The 26,905-nt window shown below is 34.6% G+C and overlaps 1 protein-coding gene across 7 annotated transcripts in view; it reads left to right on the top strand.

The window, feature by feature from the left end:
- Positions 1-26,905, top strand: part of LOC105434197 (thioredoxin domain-containing protein 11) — a 69,169-nt gene that overhangs the window by 16,021 nt on the left and 26,243 nt on the right. For 3 of the 7 annotated variants that reach the window (XM_089080060.1, XM_025220113.2, XM_089080066.1), the window contains one exon: positions 9,593-15,436. The exons of 2 other annotated variants lie outside the window; for them this stretch is intronic. In XM_089080060.1, the coding sequence (XP_088936186.1) occupies positions 9,593-10,094 (502 nt within the window). In that variant the 3' untranslated portion in view covers positions 10,095-15,436. Of the gene's footprint in view, positions 1-6,989; positions 15,437-15,473; positions 15,784-26,905 lie in introns of those variants that run through there. 2 more of the 7 variants (XM_089080062.1, XM_089080065.1) reach the window with 2 other exon arrangements.

Raw genomic sequence — 26,905 nt, 5'->3', positions numbered from 1 at the left:
AAAACAGAAAACAGTAACTCAAAACAATCAACAAGAAATAAAAATAATGTCAAAATTGGAAAACCAGGCCCCGAAAACCTCTACTTAAAATTCTTCCCTTTCTCTAAACGGAGCTAACCTGTCGGCATGCACAATCTTGCTTTTCTGACCACCTGAACGAGAAATACAGAAAACTACATCACTAATTTTCTTAATTATCTCAAAAGGCCCCTCCCAATCGTTCTGTAGTTTGGGAGACCTACCCTTCTTACGATGAGGATTAAATAACCAAACCTTCCTCAAAAATGGGATGCCTAGCCTTTCGATCATAGCGGCATTTGATCTTCAAAGACCTTGATTCTAATCTCTCTTTTATTCTCTGATGAATTTCATCCAGCTTCTGCCGCAAATTCCGAACGTACTCCTCCGCTGACTTGGAAAAACCATAACTGGGAGGAGTACCTCTTAGCAAATCCATCGGCAAGGTAAGATCTCTTCCGCAAAACAATTCTGAAGGAGTTACGCCTGTAGCCTCATGTCTAGAGGTCCTATAGGCAAGAAGAAACATGGGAATTCAACGATCTCAATCCTTTTGATTCTCTTCAACAAACTTTGACAAATACTGTAAAATTGTCTGATGTTGTCTTTCAACTTGACCATCAGACTGAGGATGAAGAACGATCGTCCTCGTTTTCCTAATTCCCAAAATTCTCATCAATTCTTGAAAGAGCTGTGATTCAAAATTCCTTCCCTGATCAGTATGAAGTTCCAACGGGACCCCATATCTAGAAACCTGATTAACAAAAATTTCTGCTATCGTAGTAGCTCTCATATTTTTCAAAGGAAAAGCCTTTACCCATTTAGTAAAACAACCTACAACAACTAGGAGATACTTATTGCCTGAAGAAGAAACAGGTAACGGGCCTAAAATATCCATCTGAATCCTCTCAAAAGAAGCTCCCGAATTAAAGATCTGCAAAGGAGATTTCCCTTTATCCGCAGCATCCCTCTTCGCAATACAAATCTTACAGGTTCTGCACCATTCCTCAACATCCTTCTTACAGGTTACCTAATAAAAACGCTTCCGGATCATTTCCAGCGTTTTATTAATCCCGAAATGCCCTCCAGAAGGAGTATCATGAGCTTCTTCTAAAATCTGCTTTACTTTGCTTCGCGGGACCATCAACTGAAGAAAACTGTTTTTCAAATTAGGAGCCTCCCATCTCTTATGCAAAATCCCATTTTGGACTTCCAAGGCATGCCATTGATGCCAATAAATCTTGGCTGACAATCCTTTCGAAGAAACTTCCTCCCAAGAAGGTCGCAAATCATTTTCTTTGGCAAGTAAAAATATTGCCAGTTCCTGATCCTCTATTTGAGCCCTTCGCCAATCCTCAGAAGAATCCTCACGCAAAACAATACGAGCAACTACTTTATCCTCAAAAAGCCCTCTCTGAACTTCCACTTTAGAACAGAATCTACATTTTTCTTCTACACAAGGGCGTCTCGAAAGACCATCGGCATTACCATGTATAATCTCCTTTCGATGAGCAACATCAAAATCGTATTGTTGTAACCTTTCCATCCAGCGAGTCAATTGTCCCTCCAAGTCTTTGAAGGACATCAACCATCTCAAAGAAGCATGATCAGTTCGAATAGAGAAACTCTTTCCGTACAAATAATGATGAAAATGTTTCATCAAATCTACCAAAGCTAATAACTCTCTTCTTGTTGTGCAATAATTCCGCTCAGGTTTAAAACTATAATAAGCAATGACCCTCTCATAGCCGTCCTGAACTTGTGAAAGTACCGCCCCTATTCCAAAATCTGAAGCATCCGTATCCAAAATCATCTTTCCTTCCCCCTTCGGAAAGGAAAGAAGAGGTGCAGACGTTAATACTGTTTTACCCTCAAAAATGCTTCTTGACATTGGCTGGTCCAATCAAATTTAGTCAAATTCTCAGTTAACTTAAACAGAGGCTTCGCAATTGAAGAAAATCCCTTAACAAACTTCCGATAATAAGAGCAAAATCCAAGAAAACTTCGGACCTGTTTCTTATTCTGAGGAACTGGCCACTCAGTGACCGCTTCAGTCTTCTCAGGATCCGTAGCGATCCCGGCAGAAGAAACAACATGACCCAAATATTTTATTTGTCTCCTAAATAAATCACATTTCTTTGGGTTAACACAAAGTTTCGCAGCACGAAATCTCAGAAGAATCTCTCTTAAATTCTCTTTCATTTTCTCAAAAGTTTTGCCAAATACTATTATATCATCTAAATAAACCAGGCAAATTTTCGAAAATAAACTCCGAAGCACCCGTTCCATAAGACGTTCAAAGGTAGCCGGGACATTACACAGACCAAAAGGCATTGCAACAAATTGCCAAAGTCCATTCCCCACAGAAAAAGCAGTCTTTTCCCTATCTTCGGGATGAATTTTCAGTTGCCAATAACCACTCTTCAAATCCAGAGTGAAAAACCAGGCATTTCCCGATAACTGATCAAGAAGATCGTCAATCCTTGGTAACGGATAAGAATCTTTTTTCGTAACCGCATTCAATTTCTGAAAATCAATGCAAAATCTAAGAGATCCATCTTTCTTCTTTACCAAAACTGTTGGAGAAACCCAAGGGCTTGAAGATTCTTCAATTACCCCTTGTTCTTTCATGTCTTCCATAATTTTTTCTTCAACTTCTGAACGCATATGAATTGGAATTCTCCTAGGAGCCTGTTTGATAGGACAAGAATCCATTAATTCAATTTTATGTTGAAGAACTTCACACTTTCCTGCAACAGCTTGCTCCGAAAACACGTCACGAAATTCTCGCAACAATGTAGCGAAAACTATTCTCTGATCTACCTCCAACTCCTGGGAATTATTATCAAAGAATTCTTCCAACTCTGCGGGCACAGCTTCGTCCTCTTGCTTAATCCGATGACAAAAACCTTCCCTATGACCTCCACGGAGAAAAGATTCTATTACAGTTTGCATCCCTATTCGTGAAAAGAAATCCGCGCCCAAAATACAATCCTCTCCAATATCGGCAACGAAAATCGGTAACTCTAAATTAAATCTCCCTAACTTTATCTTAGCGAACATTTTAAACTGATCGGGACCCTTTCCTTCGTAGGATACCTCAAATTTTCTTCCTTTGCTGAAAAACGCTTCCCTTTTCTCCCTATAAATTTACTACTTACCAAGGTCACGTCGGAGCTCGTATCCAATTTAAAAAAACAGTCTCTCCCATTAAGAGAGCCTTGGAAAACAAAATTTCCTGATTTTTTACACCTTCTCTCAAAACGCCTACAAACCCCGGGGCATTTCTTCCATTTGTCGAGCCCGCCCCTGTAAGTTCGACAAAACCTATTTTTCCTGCTGTGAAACAGAAAGTGATGGACATTCGGAACGGAAGTGCCCTTGTTTTCCGCACTGCAAACATTCCTTTTTCTCTTGAATTTAAAAATTCTTCTTTTTCTTAAAATTTAAACCCCTCGTTCCACGAGATTCTACTTTGAACCCGTTTAAATCAGGATTGCTCTTATAATTCGAGCAATCTTTAACCTTTTTAAAATCAAAATTTCTCCGCTCTTTTAAACAATTCTCCCTAATAATTTTAATAGCCAAAGCCCTTTCTACTGCGGCCCTCAAAGATGTTAACCCTTCTAGCTGCAATGTCTGTTTAACATTTACATCAGACAATGCAACTACAAATTGAGAACAAGCAATTTTGTCACGAACTCCGGGAGAACATTCAGGATAAGCTAATCGAGATAAACGCTCGATATCTGAGCCTAATGCAGCTAAATCTTCTCCGAATCTCTGTTTTCGATTCGTAAATTGATAATAATAATTTTGCGAGGATAAATTTTCTCCAAAACGTAGCTCTAAATGCGCGACCAAATTTTCAAATTGAAAGTTCTCAAAATCCGTGCCCCCTTCCAAAATCGCACGCGCTTTTTCTCGGAGACATGACGCTAATACGACAACCTTCTTCGCGTTTCCCAAATTATTCGCCCGCGCAATTAAATTAAACTGCGTAAGATATTCGCGCAACGAAACACTACCGTCATAAGTATCAGACTTAAGTTTCAAGTCGGAACTAAAATTTGAAAAAGGAAATGACTGGCCTGATATCGGACGTTACGAAATCTCTTCCTGCGGACCGGGCATTGAAGATATTTCTGTCTCTCGACGAGCGCGCTCCTCCCTCAGAGAGCGAAGCTCCTCCAGCGTTAAGCGAAGAATCTCCTCCAAGTTCGGAGACGCCTCCGGCCCTTCCGCTCGAGTACAGGCCCTTTTTCTTGCAGACACTCTCCGACCTTTCGCCTCTTCCTGTCCAGTCCCCGTCTCTTCCGTTTGTCGCTCCGCCATTATCTCACACACACACACACACACACGCACGCACGCACGCACGCACGCACGCACGCACGCACGCACGCACGCACGCACGCACGCACGCACGCACGCACGCACGCACGCACGCACGCACGCACGCACGCACGCACGCACGCACGCACACACACACGGATCGAAAAATTCGATCCCGGACGAGCCCCCAAAATTGTCGCGTTCGCGGCGTTACTTCCCAAGATCGCGATACTCGGCGGAGCGCTTTCGGAAAGGAAGAACACTGTTTAAAGAAAAGCTCCCTCTTTATTAAACCAACGGTACGAAATGCGTCCGGCCACCGCGGAATCTGGCCGTGAAATCTGTAAAAACAGTCGGAGAACGACGCGTTGCCAAGGGCCGATCCTCTATTCAAACTCTTATCGATTGATGTTGATTAATTTCAGCAGCGCCGAACGGAACACCACACGGCCGCAACACTATCAAAGCTCAGCCTAAATCAATAAGAATAGCCAAAAATTAATTATTGGAAATAAGACCAGAGCATAAAAAGACATTTCTGATCTAAAATACATATTGCAAAAATCAATTTTGCAATTGTTATAAACTAATTAAAAATTGATTGTGAAGAAAAATTGATTAGGCCAATCGATTGTACGCGAAAAATTACTAAAGAAACACATATATAACTCTTTCTTAAATCATTCTTTGTTTATATAAAAAAATAGATTTTATTAAAATTTATTTCTACCAAGAATAGCTAAAAAATAACTATTAGAAGTATAACTGGAGCATAAAAAAACATTTCTGATATAAAAGGCACATTACAAAAATCAAGTTTGCAACTAATTGTTATAAACAAATAATTTTTTACATAAACAAAGAACGTTAAGAAAAAGTTTATATTGTATGTGTTTCTTTAGTAATTTTTCCCGTACAATCGATTGACGTAATTAATTTTCTCTACAGCCAATTTTTAATTTATTTATAATAATTAATTGCAAAATTGATTTTTACAGTGTTTTTTTATATCAGAAATATCTTTTTATGCTCCGATTCTATTTTCAATAATTATTTTTTGGCTATCCTTACTGGTCAAGGCATAGGTTTTAATGGCTTAAATCAGGGCTCGGAGTTAAACATTTTGGCCTGATTTCGGCCTTTGCTAAATTATTTGTATTATACATTTGAAATAAAACATCCTGTATATATTTTTAAAGAAGATATCTAAATGACAGTTTAGGACGAAAGACATACGGATAGCATATTTCTCCTACGGTCACTTCTGAGACTTCTGAATCGTTCGGCGGCTCCGCCGCTGAACCTCGAGATACACAACATGATATTTTCGTATTCTTAAAATTTGTAAAAATTACTAGATTACTAGATCTAATTGTTTCTGATAGCTAAGCAGTGACCATTATTTCAAGAATTATTTTACACTTTTACATGATTTGTTGAACAGATATCTTACTTTTTGGTATTTTTTACAAGTTTTAAGAATACGAAAATATGTTTTTAAACGGCGTCTACAATGAGATTTTAAGACGTAGAGAGAGACGTAGATAAGATTTAAGAAATTGGCCAACCACAATCGATTATTCTTCTATAAATCGATTATGGTTGGCTAATTTCTCAAGTCTAAAGTCTCATTGTAGACATCGCTTTAAGGGAAAAGTACAAAATAAAGCTATACGCAAGAAACTTTTTATATGTCATTTGTCACCTTTGACGTTATACAACCCATGTCGCGCCGCGAGAGAACCAAGCCTTAAACCAATAGCATTCACTTCAAATGAATGATCTTTTATATTATTAAGAATCGGCAGGAGTGACGAACTAACTTCGACTTGATCTAAAATGAGACTATTTACTTCTTATTAACAGTGCAGATATATATATATATATATATATATATATATATATATTTATACCTGTACTCAATTATATTCTGTCTTATATAGAAACGATGTTTTGTCATGATACTTTGTTCAGATAATTTCTTTTACAATTATGAAGTTATCTACAGAGCCAATTTTGCAATTTAACTCTTAAATAATTAAAATAAATGTAACTGTCTACTCCTTATTTACAGTGCAGATATATATTGTATTTGAGTACACCCATATCATATCTCATAGAAACAATTTTCTGTCATGAACTTTTTTCTACGTATTTTTTATAAAATTATGATTCTTGCTCTTTGTTCAAGAACCGGATTTTGTAATTTGGCTCTTAAAAAAATTTACAGTAAGTGAAAATATTTGCACTTTATTGTCCTATAGTGCAAATCTATTTACGCATAAATGAATTATTTATTTTCACACATTTTCTTACAAATCGCTCTGTAGTTTTTGTCAGGTGAATAGTTTGATTATAAATATCGTAATTATTATATATAGCTTTTCTCGCAGTATTTTGGCCGTAATATAGATGAAAAGGAATTTATTTCCGATAGAGGTCTCCATACCCTAATAATACAAGGACGTCCTCAGGATATTCTATTAGATGAGCCAGATATTCTGAGAACTACTTATCATGATCCTGAAACGTAAACAGTAGTCCTGTGGACTAGCAAATGAGCGTAATAACGTCCTAAGGACGTTCTCCACTCAGCCTTAGGCTAAGGCTTTCTTAAGATGACTTTAGGATGATTTCAGGATGACCTCAGGGACATCCTGAAAACGATCGTGTTTCGATATTGATTGCTAGTACTGAAAATCTATAATATACATGATCTATAATATACACCTCTCACGGAAAAGATGTGGAAAAAAATGAAAAAAAAATGAGAGAAATTGATGAAACATCTTTTATCTCTTATCACCGCTTGTTTCTAAAGCTGATAATCTATCCACTTGGAGATCCTGTTCGATGTCGCTTAACCTCTGGTCTATTGGGATGAAACTTGCCACTGAAATGAAGAAATAAGTGATTATAGGATTTCGACTTAAAATATGATAAATCTGGTTAATGAATGTTATTATATTGTAAATAAATAGTCTCAATTTTAAAATCTCGATTGCACATGTACTTCTTGTAGATAATTTAATTACATATATAGAACCGTGAACCTATATCATATTTAATGAGAATCATTTTTTTAATGAAAATTGTATATATTTTGCTTACTTGTTTATGAATTTGTTAATAATTGTATTAAATATGGGAAATATTTTTATTTATATATTATAGTTAATTAAGAAAGATAGTAATTAATAATGTTTCATTATTTATTTATTAAAAATGTCTAAAAAATGACGATTGAATGACGATATATTTATTCCGATAATATTTCGTGACAAATGTTACATTATTTTACGTCATTATTTGGTACACTGAGGACGAATAACGAAAAATGACCTTAAATCATCGTCAGTGTCGGTCCACAATAGGTGATTTAAGCTTTAAGAAGTAAGAAATTGACCAATTATAATCGAATATGAAAAGAATAATCGACTATGATTGGTCAATTTCTTACGACTTAAAGATTAAATACTTATTGTGGACCGACACTCATAATGGCATCATCTTGCTAGTTAAGTTAGAACATGTTATTATGATATTTTTAAAATACGTTTTAGGACTGTGTCAGAACAATGTCAGGATTATCAACAATTATTTATTAAAAATGCGTTATACATAAATGAATCAAGCTTTATTAATTATAATTCGTTAGTTATACAAAATTAGTTATAAAAATTCTCATTTTGAACATATGAAATAAAATATACATATATATAATATAAACTAGAAACTCTTTAACGTAAATAATATTTTTTTAAGATAATTAATTTTTAAAGAAACTATATTTTTACTATATACTATACTATTTTTACTATTTACTATATACTATATAATGTATTTTTAACAAATAATTGTTAATAATCCTGACATTGTCCTGATACAGTCTTGAAACGTATTCTGAAAATACCATAATAACATATTCTGGATCAATATTGATTACATTATGGACATCCACAGGATTACTGACGGATATGATTAAGATTTTTTCAGGACATCCTTAAGGATGCTTGTGGGATATTCTCAAGTTATCCTCAAATCATCCTAAAGTCGTCCTAAGAAAATTCTCAGGATAACCTGAGACTGAGAAGAGGACGTCCCGAGGACGTTTCCAAGTCGTATAACGCGCTTATTTGCTAGTCCACAGGACGTCCACAGGATTGTAAGACAAATTTTTGTCTTACAAGAGGAGGACGCGGACTTGGGATCACCGATTTTGAAAAGGCTTATATATGTTAAAGTATTCTACTAGCAGAGTACTTGAGGAAAAAGGATAGGACGTCATATTCAGTTGTTTTTGAGAAAAACCGATTTATAGCGTTCCTTATATATTGGCCGCGTTAAACTCATTGTCGCCGAGATCAGATAGTTCAAGTGCTCGGCCCTGTACCAATCTCGACCCGGGTTCGATTCCTACCTATTATACTTTTTTTTTATCTAGAAAATATTTATTATATTATGTTAAATATGTATTATATTATTTTGTAAAATAAAATTAATTTAATTAACAATTGTTTATATTTAATTTATACTTTTATTTATACTTATAGTTAATTTTTTTGTTTTATATTTAAAATTTTCACTTTTAACTTCAATTAATAATTTAAAATAATTATTAGAGCACTCGAGCTACTCAATTTCGGCGACAATGAGTTTAACACGACCGATATATAAGAAACGCTATAAATTTAAATCGGTTTTTCTTGAAAATAACTGAATATGGCGTTCTATCCTTTTACTCAAGTACTCTGTTAGTAGAGTACTTTAACATATATAAGCCTTTCCAAAATCGGTGATCCCAAGTCCGCGCCCTCCCCTTGTAAGTGTAATGTCCAACAATGTCCTACATATGTCCCGAGATATTCAGGACTTATACAGGATCATCCTGTGCTATTAAGGTAGGTTTCTCCTGCCGACCCTTAATTTTTGAACTTTTTGTCAGAGGAAACTTTTGATCAATATTATCTAAAACATAATTAAAACATATTTCAATTTCAGTCAATCTGACCGAAGCCACTTTTTTCATATAAAATGTGGAGTCATTTGTTATTTTTTATTACATGCTTTAAAAGATTTTACATTTGTATTTTGATGAAAAGATGTTTTTTGTTTTCTTTTTTTTATTATTAGAAATTTTATTATTAGAATGATTTTCATTTATGTGCAATATTTATTATTTTAATTTAATTATATCATTCAATCTTCAATAATGTTTTTTTTTTTGCTGAAATGTTTTTAGGAAGGAGGATAGTACTGTGTTTCCATTTTCTGTTTCTATTACCATTCCAAACTTGCTAAATTTTGTACTAGCAAATTTGAACGATGACTCTCATATCGAAGCTCTAATCAATATTTGTCAAATGGGAACTGGTGAAGCGCCAGATAAATGTATCGCTAGAACTCGAAGGTTATGTTTAGATATTATCGAGCAACTTTTACAGGATTACAGAAAATTAAGACGGCATTTAAATTTTTTAGATAAAAAAATTACGCGCAATAAACGTAAAATCATTCTACTTAAATTAGAACATATCAAGGACATTCATTTTATTCTGGGTTCCATTGTTAATCTTAGCAAAGATCGAAAGAAAGTACAACTGATTAAGAGAAAGTTTTCTAAATATTATAATATGATTAGATTGCTAGAATTAGGTGAGAAAATGGAAAAACAAAATTATGAATCTCAAGGTGCTACACATACATCAACTATTAATCGAGAGAGAATAAGAAGTGAATTATGATATAGATTTCATCTTGTGATTCAAGATATATTTATGTGACACTAGATGTTAATACTTTTGGCTAATGAGTTCACATTCTAAGGAAGAAAGTTTTTATTTACATTTCTTTATAAATATAAAAAAAACAAAAAATGAGTTAATGTAAAAGATTGTACCCAGAATTGATTATAAAACTAGCCACAACTTTTATGTTATAATAACTATAAAAGTGAGAATATGAAAGATCAATACAAGATTACATGTATAGAGTATTGGGATATTATAAAAGCAGAATATCTATTTAAGATTATAGAATTATATTAGATATATTTCTTCAAATTGTTGATACGCAAGAATCTGAATAAGCAATATTTATGGATATATATGCAATATTTTTTACATAATTTTCTTAGATGTGTAAAATTTTTATGTACGCATGAGAGTTTACATATTTCTAATCTATCCGTTTCTAATTATGTTAATTTTAATAACCATTATACGTTTAGACTTTTCTTTACATTACTTCGATCGATTGATCAAGTAGTTAAATGGTTGAAATTAACAAAATGTGTAACAAACATAGTTGTATAATTATTACAAATTTCAATTTTTTGTACATACGATTATATTATCGTTGGATGTACATCAGAATTGTAATCCTAATAGAAAAACTTTTACGAGAAATCATAATAGGAAAATAAATTTGACTAACATTTAAATTGCAGAAAAAATTTATAAGACAAAACATATGAAGAATTTAGCTAATTAAAAGTAACAAAGATAGAATAAATAATTTTTTTCTTTTGTCTGAAGGTAGAGACTTTAAATTAGATGTATGTTATACTATTTGCATTATTTGCATTATTAAACAATATTGCTTTAAAGCAAGATTATTAGCTTTATTATATCAATTAACTATTTTAAGTGAGTATTATATAAACAATTAAATTATAAGATTCAAAAATCAATAATACATACAATATCAAATTAATATTATTTAATATATAGAATTTGTATGGATACTATAATGGATACTATAATTAATATTACTAATTGATAATATAATTAATTATTAAAACTAAAATTTTATTTATTTTAAAATTGAAATGCTGTCCCAAGTACAGCAAAAATAAGCGAATTGGTAATGTAAGAATGTTTTGATATATAAATTGAAGGTCAAAAGATCCATTAAATAAATTTACATTCGAAAATGTACCACAGATTACAGAATATTTTAAAACTTAAAATTAACAATAACGCATTAATGCTATTAATTTTATGTCTAAAGAATATTCTTCATTTTTGCATAGTTGTTTTTTCAGAAAATTCAAAATTTTATATACTTTTACTTTGCTTGAGATATAAATGATCATCTCGATAAGATATAAAGAAATCTAACAAAAATTAATTATGTTTAATACATGTTATGTTTATATGTAACATGTTTATATGTAACTTGTTAATATATAATCAATTTAAATCTGTTTTTAATCTACATATTAATCTTATTTAAAAAAAGAAAACAATATAATATAAACAATATAATGAAGATAACTTATACATATCATTGAAAATTATAACTTATTGAATATTTAAATTCAAAGTTAGAAGATGTGTAATAAACTGATTGCTGTAATTTTTCTTTCAATCCTTTTGAATCAACAATTAATACAAATCATTATAATTAATAAAAATATATTTTCCAACAAACCGATATTCCAAACTGATATATAATATTCTAATACCTGAATTTTATTGTTTATACATATGAAATTTTATTTGCTATAATATTTCTAATTTATATAACTTACACATACATATGAAATTTTATTTGCTATAATATTTCTAATTTATATAACTTACACATAAAACTTTCTTCTACTTCACTTAAATCAGGGACAATTTATGAACCAAAGTTTAAATTTTTGTTTTAAGATTAAATTTCTATATTATTATTTATTTATTTTTCATTATTCGCAAATTTCAATTTCAGGGCAAGAAATTCTATATATATATATATATATATATATATATATATATATATATATGTACATATGTACAGGATTGGGTTGAGAAAGTTACCTTGTAAAAGTAATTAATTATGGTTCTTTTCTTTAAAAAAGTAACTAGTTATTGTTACAAGTTATCAATTTTAAAAAATAACATGTTACAGATATAATTACGAGTCGTTACTTTTTAGTTAATTCTCTGTTTACTTCCTGTAATGTTTTGTGCATTGCTATTTTAAATATAAAAATCTCATATTTCTAATATATTTTTTGTAATATATTTCTAAGGACTGATTGCAATGACATTAAGTAAAACTTAAAACTTTAAACTGCATTTATTATAACAGTCGAATTTGATTGGTTTTTATTTTACATCTAACCAATCACATTAAGGTTGCGTTCTGATATTCACTGCCAGTACTGAAAATATAGTTTAGATCATGTATATTATAGATTTTCGGTACTTGCAATAAATATCAGAAGCAGCCTAAGTTCGGAAACATCATCCGAGTATTCCTGTATCATTTTATTCTTGTTAAAATTCGGTAAAAAACAAAGATAAAATATCAATGATACATGGGGTACTCAAATGTTTTCGAACATAGCCTAAAAAATGTGAGAAGCAGGTTGTCAGTGCTATTGGATGTTCAACTCAACAGCTTTACAACTGTATAAGATTCTTAAATGTGATTAGTTTATATATTTAGATCCATGAGAAACTAAGGGAGAAATTAACAAAAATCCATCAAGATTTTTACAATCCTATCAAACCTATCAAAGATTTTTACAACAATCGCAAAACTGCTTTCTTCCTGGCGAAAATAAGGCGTAAAGACCAATCACAAATTAGTTTAGCATTTCTGTTAGAGAGTACAACAGAAACCGTAATCAGCAATCGGTTGTATTAATTACACATTTTTCAAAATTCTGCGAAATACGCTCTATGTGAAAGAAGGCTTTCAGAATGGTGTAACGTGTTTTAGTAAAATACTAGAATACGCAGATTACGTTTATGTTACGCTTCATGTGACACCCTTCTTCTATCTTCCATTGATCCAATCTACGCTTCTTAAAAGTTGTTTACACTTCTGTCACTTTTCTCTTACATTCGACTTACGCTCAACTTTTTATTTTCGCCAGCACTCTGCTGAACGTAGCCATTGTGTCATTTTATTATTAAGTATAAAACAAGGATAGATGACACAATAACGCTAAATGACAAATAAATTTGAAATATATAAAGTAATGATGAAAGTAATTATTAAATTAGTTATTAGTTATAAAAAAAGTAACTCTACAAGTAATAAGTTACTTCCCAACCCTGCATATATATATATATATATATATATATATATATATATATATATCCATAAGTCATATGCAATAGCAAGCGCACACTTCAGATCATGTAATCATGTGATCATGCAGTCAGAATGTAGTCATTAATGGCTACATTCTGATATTCACTAGTATTGAAAATATAGTTGATGTCACGTATATTATAGATTTTCAGTATTGGCAATGAATATCAAAACACAGCCAATGTTCTTGCATTCATATGAATTGTAGTAATCTGAATGCATATTTCTTCTCTCTTCTTCTTCTACTTTCATAGGTCACATTTTTAGGGCCTTTTCTATCTCATTTTCATATGCCTGTGATGCGCATATAGGTGATATAGGTACAGGCATATAGGACTTATTTTTTAACGGTTTCTAAATAAGAAGAGAGGGTGTGCGTCACGGCGTGACCATGAACCAGTCGTGAAAATTCGTAATTGCGAAAAATATCACCTCAGCCAGGAATCGAATCTGGATCTCCTGCTTACCGGACAGATATCTTAACGGCAAATTTTTGAGGAAGTTCTGTGAAAGAATATTCTCGTGGTTTGCCGTTGAGACTGTCGAGAGGAGACACAGGAGCATATGAAAATATCTTAACCTGGGACTCGAACTCGGGATTTCTAGCGTACTAGATCAATGTAATGTCTACTATGCCACGTTCTCCTTATATATTTATAATTTGCAATACTAGCGATTTAATTTTGATGAAGCTTTCATAATTTATTTATTAACATCGTTAATTTATGATAAATATTATATTTTATACAGTAAAATAATCAAAAACACATGATCTGAAGTGCGCGCTCATTATTATTACTACGCAACTCCTGAATAAGCATTCATTTAAAACTAGTATATGATTGGCTAATTTAAAACTTTTATATCTTAAGAGCTATTGCTTGAAATACTATAAAAATTCACAAATAAATTTTTTTTTAATTTTTCGAAAACATTTTTGCTACAGTATTTTGAATCGCGAATTTTGGGATGTCCTGTATATTTATGTTACACTTACACGCACGCGAGCGCGCATATAGCTATGTGCATGCGAGCAGGCGAGGCATGCAGGCGTGTGGATCAGAATAAAAGAGGATGTAGGTGCATACGCAACGAAAGTGCCCGAAAGAATACAAATAAACATAGCCTTTCCAGCGTTTGTGCAGAGATGATGCAGAGTTTATAAAGAATTATTGAAAAGAAAATTAAGAAAAAATAAAAATATTGAAATTTAATATTAATGAAATATTAGATAATGGAATATCATAGCAGTCATTTATAAGTAAAAGGTTTAATATTATTCGATTTTTTCTAGAATTATTATCTATATTTAATAATAAAAATGAGTGACAAAATATTTCTTCGTAATAAAAACAAACTATTTGAAATATGAATTAAATCCAAAGTAATTAATAAATGATTTTGTTTGATTGTCTGTCTTTTCATTCTGTTTTGATTCGGACTTATTTTAATTTATTAGTTGATTTATTAGTATTACTAGATTATTTTATTAATTTATTATGGGTTTATGTTTGCATCTCTATTAATTATTTTATAATTTTAAAATTATTTATAATTAATTTATAATTAATGACGGTTAAGCGTGCCTTTCCAACTTGTCGTAGTACAAGAATAATAAGCTCAGTTTTTTTAAGTAAGAATTATTCATTATTTATTATTTACTATATTAGATTGTGAAGATATTAATATATATAAAATGCTGCATAAAATTCAGCTAATAATAGCGGTATTGCCTAAATACATTAAAATACGATTGCATTTCTATGTCAAATTTTATTTACAATAAATTTTAAAACCTAAGAAAACGTTAAAAACTAGGCAAAACGATATTATTTTAAAAGAGTAAACTTCTATAACAATAGTTCTTAAAATATAATGTATACGCATATTATATGCAATATTATGTAATGTAAAATTATGTACAAATATATGTATAAAAAAGAATTACTAAAATGATTTATATTATTAAAGTTATGTTACAAAGTGTATAAAACTTTTCGTTTTCTACTATATTCCCAATTTGACGACAGGTTAAGGGCTAGAGCACACACTTCTGCCAAAGAAGAACCTGAGAGCAATCATGCTGGTCTTTTTCATGACACGCGTGATGCCGTACACTACCGCCACCAACATCTATAATTGAGCCGTGGAACTACAGATCCCATCTATTTTGCGACACTGCTGATAAAATCATGTCTCGTGAAGTAGATGTGGTGCGAGTCTATCGACAAATTGTAGATGAGAATGTATATATGATTATATATGTATATACAGAGTGTCCCATAGCATTGTCTTCGTGAGAAGGTAGACTGGAACGATAAATAAAAATATCTTATACCATTTTGCGATATTCACAATAATTTTCGAGTTAAATATTGAAGTTGCACAAATAAGAGCGCGCGAGAAGAAAACGCTCGCCCGCTTAATCCGTAAGACGGCCCAGCGTGATGACAATAGCCATCCGGCGCTCGGCGATGGGCGAAGCGCGCGCGGCGAGGGGATAGTAGCCGCCGCTCACGCTTCCTATATTTGTTCTATATATATATATATATATATATATATATATATATATATATATATATATATATTCCATTGTGGCGGTCACCGCCACTCTGACCCATCGACAAGCGCGCCGACACTGTGGGCCCGCGCACAGGAGTGATCCACGCGCTCGCCACGAAATGGCCAACTGTTTGATCATCCACTCGTGCGCGGAATCCGTCTTTGGCGCTATATAAGAGCGGCCAGCACCACCGCTTAGCACTACCACCTCAGTGCGCACTGGAGCCCGCGCACGGCTTAAGCTAGCACTGAGAACTGACCGCTTGCGGTCAATATACGACCTTTTTTACAAGGCCGGCGTTACCGACCACTATTGGTCGTATTCCCCCTCAGTGGCCGCGCACGCCATCGAGGATTTCCTCTACCCTCCGACGCGGCCGCGCATGCCGTGCCTCCTCTCGCCTGAGTTCTCTTCAGCGGCCGTACATGCCGTTGGACATGACTCTTGGCACATCCGCCGAGAGGCAACCGATCGCGCCGCTTTCTCCGCCACCGGAGAAGCGCCACATCGCAGAGACGCCATCGGAGTACGCCGCCCCGGGACCATGACACCGTCACCACGTCGGGACCGCCTCTTCACCGCTGCCGACCTCATAGCCGCATCCGCCCGTGCCCGAGCAACTTGCTGGCAGCCATCACCGCGGAGAGACCTACCCCCGCTGCCGCCAGGACCAGCGCCGAGCGGACTTCTCACCGGCTAGGAGGACTGCGAGACACCCCGGCACCAACTCATCCCGGATCATCGGCGACTTCGCGCCGGCCAGAGCCTGCGTCGCCTACAGTAAGGGGCAACCAACGCCCCCCGACCTCCAGGGAAGAGCAATTGGTGGAATTATTCGGCGCCCTCTCGACATCATCTTCCTCAGCGGACAGTCACGCGTCAGGGCCAGCGTCGCGGACACCGCCGCGCCCGAGCTCAGCTCCATGGACCTGCCCGCCTACACCGGGCCGTTCCATAAGCTTCCCGGTCCGTAGGGGTCCGCTCAGCGAGCCATCAACACCACTGCGGATGAGGATCTCACCGCAGATTGCGGCGCATCACCGCCCGCCTACTCCAAGCTTTCCGGGGCAGTGTCCAGAGGACTCCAGGCATCCGTGGCGCCTCATCCCACTCGACCTCGGGAGCATCGTCGCAGGGACGCCCCGACGGGATCACCGACCGGCCTCCTACAACGTCGCCTCGCAGACGGAGGCCCCGCAGCACGCTGGAGGCTTGCTGACGACTCGCGCCAGGACCACGCACCACGGCGGGGCTGGTGCTCGCGAGAGGCGAGCATAGCGCTTCCACGAGGAGCCGCGCGATTCCTCCACGCCGCTGCACGCCAATCACACGGGGCACGCAAACCCCCGCGTCATATATCCATTCTTTTTTTTTGTGGTTATACGTAGAAAATATATAATGAGTATTTAAAGATCGCCTCATTTAAATTGGGAACCTGCACGACAACCTTCCATTCCCCTCTCGAACCTGCCGCCATTTTCCGCTTCGCCCGAGCGTGGATTGACGGGGGCGTGCAGGGAGGTACAACAAGTTGGTTTCGTCAAATCCGTTCAGAACAACTACCATCACAACAACCCACATTGGCGACATTTCATACCATATATATATATATATATATATATATTTACGTTTGCATAATTTTTCTTTTATTATAGACTAAAGTATTGATTAACATTGACTTAAATATATACATTTATTAATACATTCATTAATATATTAATTTTTTATATATTCATGTAACATATGAAAAAGGAGATTATTCCAGCCATTATCCTTTTTCGCTGAGATATGAACAAATTTCATATATAATAATATATCTTTATATATATATATATATGTTCCTATACGAACAATTTTTTTATTTGGAGAAAATCTTTTTTATACGTTACATGTATATAAATATATAAAAAAACTGAATATATGAATATATATTAATACATTGATAAATGTATATATTTTTGTCAATGTTAATCAATATTTTAGTAATAATAAAAGAAAATCATCAATTCGATGTCGATTTGATTAATATTTCTCGCTGGGATATTAGTTAATATTAGTTTATTTCTTTTGTAAAATTTCTGTTTGATATAAAAAAATAATAGTAATGAAAAGATGAAAAATAATTAAAAGAATAATTTTCGCATTTTTTTTTCTTATACAGGAAGTTTACTTTGAAGAAAAAATAAGTAAACTTTTTCTTATATCAAACAGAAACTTTAGAAAGAAAAACTATATGAACATGTATCGACAAATTTCGTATATGATTATATATTATATATAAGTATATTATTTATATATGTACTTGTTCGAGAATGAGCTTATATCTTCATTTAAAGTTGCGCGCAGGTGTCTCTTTCTTAGATGGCAGCATCTCACAGAAGCATGCATTATGCATGATCGTCCGAAATTAGCCGCCTGGGAGCGTTCGCGACCTCCTTCTTTATTGCGTACTCTCACTAGATCTCTTGTGTTTCGGCCATCATACGCATATCGCTCGAGGTAGTGCTATCATGACTCGTGCAGTGATAAGATCATAAAAGGACAGCTCTGCTCTCAAGACTCGCTCATCCAAAGTCAGTGAAAGTGACGTGATCGGGAGTGCTGCCGGATTATTGCGAAGGATACATCATCACGCCGCACTCGTGCTCACCACGTAGTGTTCATGTGGCCGGCGAGTGCATCCGTGATCTCGTCTCTCCTTTTGGGTCAGCTCACTTGGAGAGCATTAACTCAACCTCTCCAAGATCTCTGATCAGTTCAGACTGTCTCTTGTGACGGCTCGATCAGCATTCCGCGTGACGTGTGTAAACTCTTATAGTACGGAGATACTAGAAAGACTCTTTTTTAGTGACCACTGTGATATAGACTATACGACTCGCGACATTGTCTATTGGGACATCGCTCACAGTCCCAACATTTTATAATAACTAAGCCAATTCTCAAACAGTACTTATATGAAAAATTTTTTATTATATAGGAAAAAAATCTGTTTTTTTTTTATAAAAAAATCCTGTTTTTTTTTATTTAGTAATGCACGCATACACACGCATATGTACATGCACATGCACACTTAATTATAACTGATTAACTTAATTAAAACTAAACAAAGATATATTATACGATAAAAGTATTAAAAAATTACAAAAGTATTTTAAATAAGTATTTTATTTATTATGAAAAAAAAAACAGAAAAAATATTATTAAAGAATTACATAAATATTAAAAATATAACACCCTCTGTCCCAACAGTGATGCAAATTCGAGCCCAAGCACACTGACGATTTTCCTTCTCCACTTACGCACACAGAGACGCTCCGTCTCCATGTGAATAGGTATACTAGGCCAGTTCTAATTCAGGAGCTTCGAGCGGGGTAACTCGGTGACGCGGGATAAAGGAGAGGGAGTAACTGGTAAGCACTGGGAAATGCTTTGTCGATAGTTCTTTGGAATGTATTATTGAGCGGGGAGGGGGCGGGTCTTTTTTTGTTTAGGAAGAACTAGAAAAGATGTTTTTTGTAGAAATTGACGTGTTAGAAAAAAAAGCGCCGATATTTCGGCTGCTATGTACCTAAACAAATTGCGATTCAGAAGATTTATGATAATGTTCCGATTTAGAAAAAATAGCATTGACGACTGTATGTGTCGCAGCATGTTAAGAGAAGCGCCAATAATCCGGTTACTATAAACAAATGTACATGTTGCAACGAGTTAATTTCGAACAATTTCGAAAAATCCATTATTTAATGAAAATATGTATTAGTCGGTAAATGGACCCTTCTCTTGTCTTCTTTCCTTGATTTTTTTTCTAATAATAAATATTGAAACGTGCTTGTTCATGTTTAGTCAAGTTTAAGTTTTCACGTAGGAGCCAAATAAATTTTGGCAGTGACACGGAATGGAAACTATAAAAATAAATACATTACCCCTTTTTTATCGATGTTACACCGACAAATAATATTTCATTATAAATACCAAGTTTCTTTTTTATGTGTAACAAAAACTATTTCCGGAGATTGATTGATATTATTCCAACTATTACTTTCAAGTTATGCTGTCTTTAAAAAAGAGTCATCCATCAAATCTTTTCTACCGAACCTTCTTACCAGAGAAAAAATTGGGGGTAAAAAAACGGGGAAACCTGAACTGCTATAAAAAATCAAAATTGCGACTCGGAAAACCTACGACCATGCTTCGAGTTCGACAAAAGAACAACAATTACAGACGATATATATAGTAGATTGGGCATGCAGGATCACAGTAGATTTTGGAAGTCTCGAAACAAATATCGATCGCGATATTGTGTGAAAAAAATGGCTGACGGTGCGAATATTGTAATGGAAAATATGATAAATATGAACATGGAAGCGAATATAATGAATGTGTTGGGAGAAGAAAAGGAAATGGAGATTAATGTTGGAAATATTGACATTGATATTGAAGATGAAGATGAAGATGAAGAGCACGCGTTGTCTGATGACAGCGATTGTATAAGTGATCAGAGTGAGGAGCTTATGGATTATGCGGAGAAAATTGTTACGCGTTCGGAACTCCTTGCACTGAATGGTAATAGAAAACATTGTACAATACAATTTCACTATTCGACGGATGGTGCTCTAATTGTATGTGCCGAATGCATGGTTCGTCTGACGGACACTGACATTGGAATAATGTATGCCGTTAGGAAGCATGAGATAAATACTCATGGTGCGCTAAATGGTCGATTTTGCTCTAATTGCAGCCAGTCCGTATATATAACAATAACATGTAATATGTGTCCAATTTGCACCGCGTAAGAAAGACAATATTGTGGACGAGTCACGTGCAAGTGCAAGTGCTCCGTGGGACGTAATATGATATATAAAAAAATGGAACACCTCAAGCGAGTGGAACGCGAGCTGCTAGAACAGTGCAGCCAGGTCGCTACTTTGGTGGAGTGTTTTGCGTGGCTGCAACGATGTGACGAGTGCATCGAGCAGCTCGAAAAATTCAGTCGTGTTAAGCATTTCTCGACTCACCGTTGGAAACAGACAATCTGTGGCGATCGCGCGACTCGCGGGTGCAAAAATTCAATTAGAAAGATGTTTTGCGCACTTTGGCAAGTATTCGAATACCAATAGAGATAATAGATCTCTCGTTTGGCGCGAGATTGATACGGCGTTTGAAAGCCGTATATTGACTGGCGCGGTGATTAACGTAGACTATATCGAGCTACGACGATTTTTGGAAGACGCTGGTGTAATGTTCGAGCGAGTGCGAAACATGTAGAAAGACACGGTAGTGTGAAAGTGAACACCGCGTTCAAGTATTGAATCCGTATTATCCTTAAACAGATTGTCGTCAGGTAATAAATTTTCTGTTTGCTCGTCATCTGAAAGATATAACTCGAAGTTTTCGTCCTCTTCTGTTTCTTCCTCCTCATCGGATTCTTCTAACATTTTAGAAATTATTTCTGCATCCTTTGCTTCGTTGGGATTTAAAGTTCTCCGGTCAATAATTGCCTTGCAGTTCACTTCTTCACCGGATTCCTGGATAACGCATCGGCATTTACGTTAGTTTTTCCTGCTTTGTATACAACATCGTAATCGTATTCGGCTAATTTTAATCTCCATCGTAATATTCTCATGTTGATATCTTGAGCGTTTTTAAACCATAATAGAGGTTTATGATCTGTGACTAAAGTAAATTTTCGGCCGTATAAATATGGGCGGAAATGTTTAACACAAATATAATATAGCCAGCGCTTCCTTTTCGTATGTATCGTATTTTAATTCATTATCAGTTAGAGTTCGCGACGCATACGCGACTGGTCGGTCCTTATTTATTTCACCCTGCGACAATATTCCTCCTACGGCTACTCTGGAAGCGTTGGTGGTTAGGATAAAAGGCTTTGAAAAATCAGGATATTGCAACACGAGTTCTTCACATAATCTTTGTTTTAATATTTCAAATAATTCTTCTTGTTTTTGTGTCCACTCGAAACGTACATCATTTTTTAATAAATTTGTCAAGGGTTTTGCTAATTTAGAAAAATTAGAGATAAATCGTCTGTAATATCCCGCTAGTCCTAGAAATTGTTTAATGTTTTTAGGTGTCTTGGATCTAGGAAATCGTCGCACAGCCTCTAATTTTTTTGGGTCGGGTTTAACTCCGTTTTTGCCTATAACGTGTCCCAAATAAGTTACTTCTGATTTTAAAAATTCACATTTATCGAGCTGTAATTTTAAATTTGCTTCGCGTAGTTTATCTATTAAAAGATTATATTTTCTTTCATGCTCTTCTAATGACGACGCGTAAATAACTATATCGTCCATATAAACAAATAGTTCCTTTCCTTGTTGTAATCCTGATAAAACTAAATCCATTAATCGTTGGAAAGTAGCGGGAGCATTTTTCAATCCAACTGGCATTTTATCAAATTCATAATGCCCAAAAGCTGTTGTAAAAGCGGTTTTATGGCTATTGTCACGTCCCAGCGCCGAGAGTACCTCTGGTCATGTCTAAAGTAAATTTTTCAAAAATTTTAATTATTTATGACTGACTGTATCAGGAGACAGCACCAACAAACCCTTCTTATACATTTAATAAAAGAATATACTGCTTAAAATTATTTAAAGATTTATACAAAATGGCCGCTCCTTACCACAAACTTATGGCGCTACTACAGCCTTAATGTTCCTAGTAAATTTTCGCTAGAATCTCACTAACAAAAAACAGAACATACTGAAATCACTTCTCCAGACTGTTCAGTAAAGTAACAAGAAAATAGAGCTTAATATCGCATCCTTATCTAAGCATTTCAACATTAACAACAAAATCTCAACAAATAGTAAATAATGAATAAAAAACAAATGTAGGAAATAAAACCTCGCCCACGTAATGCACGAAAACTATAACAAAACATTTACACAATTACACAATTATCGGTACATTGTAATATCTTTATTACCAATTAATAAACAAAATCATATAATTATATAAATAACAAAATACCAACCAATTTCTTTAGATCGTCAAATATAACTTCAGAAACTAAGAAACTCTTGTATATCAAACACTTTCACTTTTGTTCCATTTTAATAATAAATATAAAAGTTAATAACAAAATTAATAACAATAGAAAGGATATGAATAAGGAATAAAAGTCATAATGACAATATAACAAAATCCATGACAAAACATTTATTCAACAGTTCACCTGATACATATCTTTATTTCAAGGATAAATTTTGTTGATGTCCTTATATGGATATATTTTCCTTGTATAAATACATTCTCCATCAAAAATCCTTTCGAAAACATAATTATAGTGTAAATAATTTGTGGTTACGATTCTTAATTCTCAAGATATAAATAAAATTAAGGGTATATGAAAGCACACACACATGTATACATATATACATACATTATACATTTCCGTATAAGGTATAGTTTTCTTTATGAAATTATATAAACAACCCGGATAGAAACATATTTTATCTCAGAAAAGAAATTCTACGATTTAAATTTCGTTTAATAAAATTTATAAATAAATAAATTATTATATTAACAAATAATTATTATGAAAGATTTGGACAACACACAGGAAATCCTGCAACTTACCTCATTACACATACCTACCTAACTCGCACCGTTTAGAAGATATTTAAACAATTATAAACTTGCTTACATACACTTACCTCAAAAACTCAAATCAAATCAGCAAGCAAATCTCCGTATATAAACCAGTTCAACTTCTAGAAACTTTCATCCTAGACTTATATTTATAATTGTTACTTCCCTTTTTTCATTAACACTAATCCTATGGCTATGACAAAAATCTTGAATATTAATATGCATGGAAAACTACCCTAACGATTCAACCAATCACAATCAGAGCCATTTTGTACCTGAAAACATTTAATAAATAATGTATTACAAATGTAAAAAGAGTTATACTGATATATTTTAGATATAATTATTATAAAAAAATTGTAAAGTATATCTAAAACGATATTGCGATGATTAATATTTATTATAAAAGCTTAAATTCAAGCAAACTATATGTTTGTTAATTATAAGAAAGGAATTATTATAACGAAGTATAACTCTTTGAAAACAAAAATAGGTCGACCGAATAGTCATAAGTATGACTCATGGTCGGGTTGTAAGCAAAATTAAGCCAACGTTAAATGTCAAGGCCGCCATAATATTTAGTCACAAGTGTGACTCATGATCAGTTTGTAAGCGAAAATAAGCCAACGTTAAATGTCAAGGCCTCCATAATATTTTAGTATCACGAATCATCGCTGACTCATGGTCAGTTTATAAGCGAAAGTAGGCCAACGTTAAATGTCAAGGGCGCCATAATATTTTAATACCACGAGTCATCGCTGATTCATAGCAAATGTAGGCTAAGTCGACCAATAGAAAACTATGTCAAGAACAACTAGAAGGTCTTAAATGCGTGAATCATAGCTGATTCATAATGAAAGTAGACTAACAATAGGCTTTATTCAGACCTGTAGAATCATAACACTGGAATTTAGGTCACCCCTACTTCCATGTTTTGGCAACATATAAAAACCTCAAGCGACGATACCTTTGCGCATGCATTCATTCATTCGTACCCACTCGCGCATTTTCCCATTTCGCACTTACGATTCACATCCACGGACACTTACATTTTATTCGCCTTCGCACTTATACGCGCACGTACATTTTTGCACTTGTACTTCCACTCGAATTCGCTAAATATATATATATATATATATATCATTTATAACAGTGAATAAATTCCAATTCAAATACCACAAGTGTGATATTATATTATTCCTTATTCCCAAAATCGAAAACTCTTTCCTGAAAATAAAAGTCATTTCGACATTCCTGTTACCTACTTCCTTCGCAGTATCTAATCCTGAGGTTTTACCCTCTTAACCGCATGGAAAAGAATCTCACAAATAACGTATGAGTGTAGCTGTCGAGGATCTGTTGATTTCAGCTTCGTCCGATCTACCAGGACCTCCCAGGACATCACAGGTGTAATCACATCGTTTGCCAAAAGTTTATCGACTTGTCGCGTAATTTTTCCCTTGCGGATAGGGGGATAGCGATACTGCTTAGTGTTTATCGGTTGTTCATCGCGGGTAACTATGCGGTGCGAACATATGTCTGTGTGATCTAAAGAGTCTCCTGACACTTGGAAAAGATCTACGTTGTTTTTTATTAGGCCTTTGACATGGCTTGCTTCAAATTCATTTAATAAATGTTCTAGGCGGAGTAGTTTCTCGATATTGGTAATTCTATCATTGAAATTCGTGGCTTCTACTGAATTGATTTGGGAGCGCCGCGCGGTGGGTCTAGCTTCCTCCGCGCGTTTGTTAGACAATACTTCGATAGCTTGTAACTCGATTGTAGGGACTGGCACTTCGCGGTCTGTGTTCCCCGTATTAATCGCATGGAGGTAGGCTCTGCCACAACGATTCGTAACAATTGCCTCGCCTATATATATTTCCGGTTCTGTCGCGATGCGAGGGACATAACCTATTTGCATATCATGATTTAATATGTTTACATAGAAAGCAGCGCGGGATCGCGCTGGGATTACTATCGATTCGTGTTGCGAAAAGGGCAAGGGGATCCCTTGCCATATTACGACTTTCTTTGCAAAGTCTATCGTGGTGTTATCGCATAGGAATTCGGATCCTAGGATCCCTTCTTGTTCTATTGGAAAGTCGTTCGGCACAAGATGTAATTTAATTTTGTTTCCGAGAAATGTCGTATTGATTGACCCCAAATTGGGGATGGTACCTTTTGTTATGCCACTAAGGAACAGCAGGTCATGTTTGATTACTTTTGTCTCATCCCATACATTACGTTTCTTTATTAAATTGGGGGCGGCCCGGGTGTCTACCATAAATCTAATACCATTCTCCATCGTTTATTTCCTTGAGAATCCTCTTTCTTGGGTACAATCCATATGGGCGACTGTGAAGGTTTTACTATGCGCCCTTCTAGCAGCTCTTCTATTTGTTTGTTTATTTCCTTTTTATGAATTTGCCGAAATCTATACTGGCGGGTGTTTATCGGCTGGTCATTTGTTGTTGATATTTTATGTCGTAAAACATTAGTTGCCGTTAGTTTTTCCTCAGGTATATGAAACTTGTCTTGACTATTAATTATAAGATTTATCACATTCTCTTCTTCATAATTATTCAAGTGCTCTAGTCATAAGTAATAATTCTATAATTTTTGTCTATCCCTTTGGTTTTCTTCCGATAGTATTAAGCATTCGGTAGCTCCGTTCCCTTTGCTATTAACTCTATTCCTTGTACTTGTAACTTTCTTCTTATGTTTTAATTTGCGCTTTCGTATACATTCGTCTAATATCTCTTGAGATTGATTTTGTCTTAATTTAAAAATTCTTGAAGACGGTTTTTTATTTTTCATTTCTATTAGGTGTACAAAAAAGTTCTGAGCTTTAGATTTCATACAACCGAAATAACAATTTAAATTTTATATATCTTCCCGCTCTTTTGCGGTTTCAAAGCGTTGACATTTGGCCTTCTAAAGTGCCATACAGTTTGGCGTTTGATGCACATAACCTCAAAAATCAGTAGTGTTCACAGTGGCAATAACAAAAGAGCATATTCGATTTTCCATCCACTTCGCGTTTCATCTGAAGAAAAATACTGCTGAAGCCACTGCAATGATTTGTGCTGCATGTGGAGAGAACGCTCTAAGTCATACTATATGTAAAGGATGGTATCAAAAATTTCGCCAAGGAGATTTCAGTCTTGAAGATGAACCGCTTGCTGGACGCCCTCAAAAGATTGAAACGGACGAATTGCAAGCACTGCTGGATATAAACTCTGCGCAAACTGAAAAGGAGCTTGCAGAACAGCTTGGCGTTACGCAGCA

This window comes from Pogonomyrmex barbatus, unplaced genomic scaffold (assembly GCF_055798465.1).
Source record: "Pogonomyrmex barbatus isolate J1 unplaced genomic scaffold, ASM5579846v1 scaffold3, whole genome shotgun sequence".
Lineage (NCBI taxonomy): Eukaryota > Metazoa > Arthropoda > Insecta > Hymenoptera > Formicidae > Pogonomyrmex > Pogonomyrmex barbatus.
This window is presented reverse-complemented; position numbering and strand designations above follow the sequence as displayed.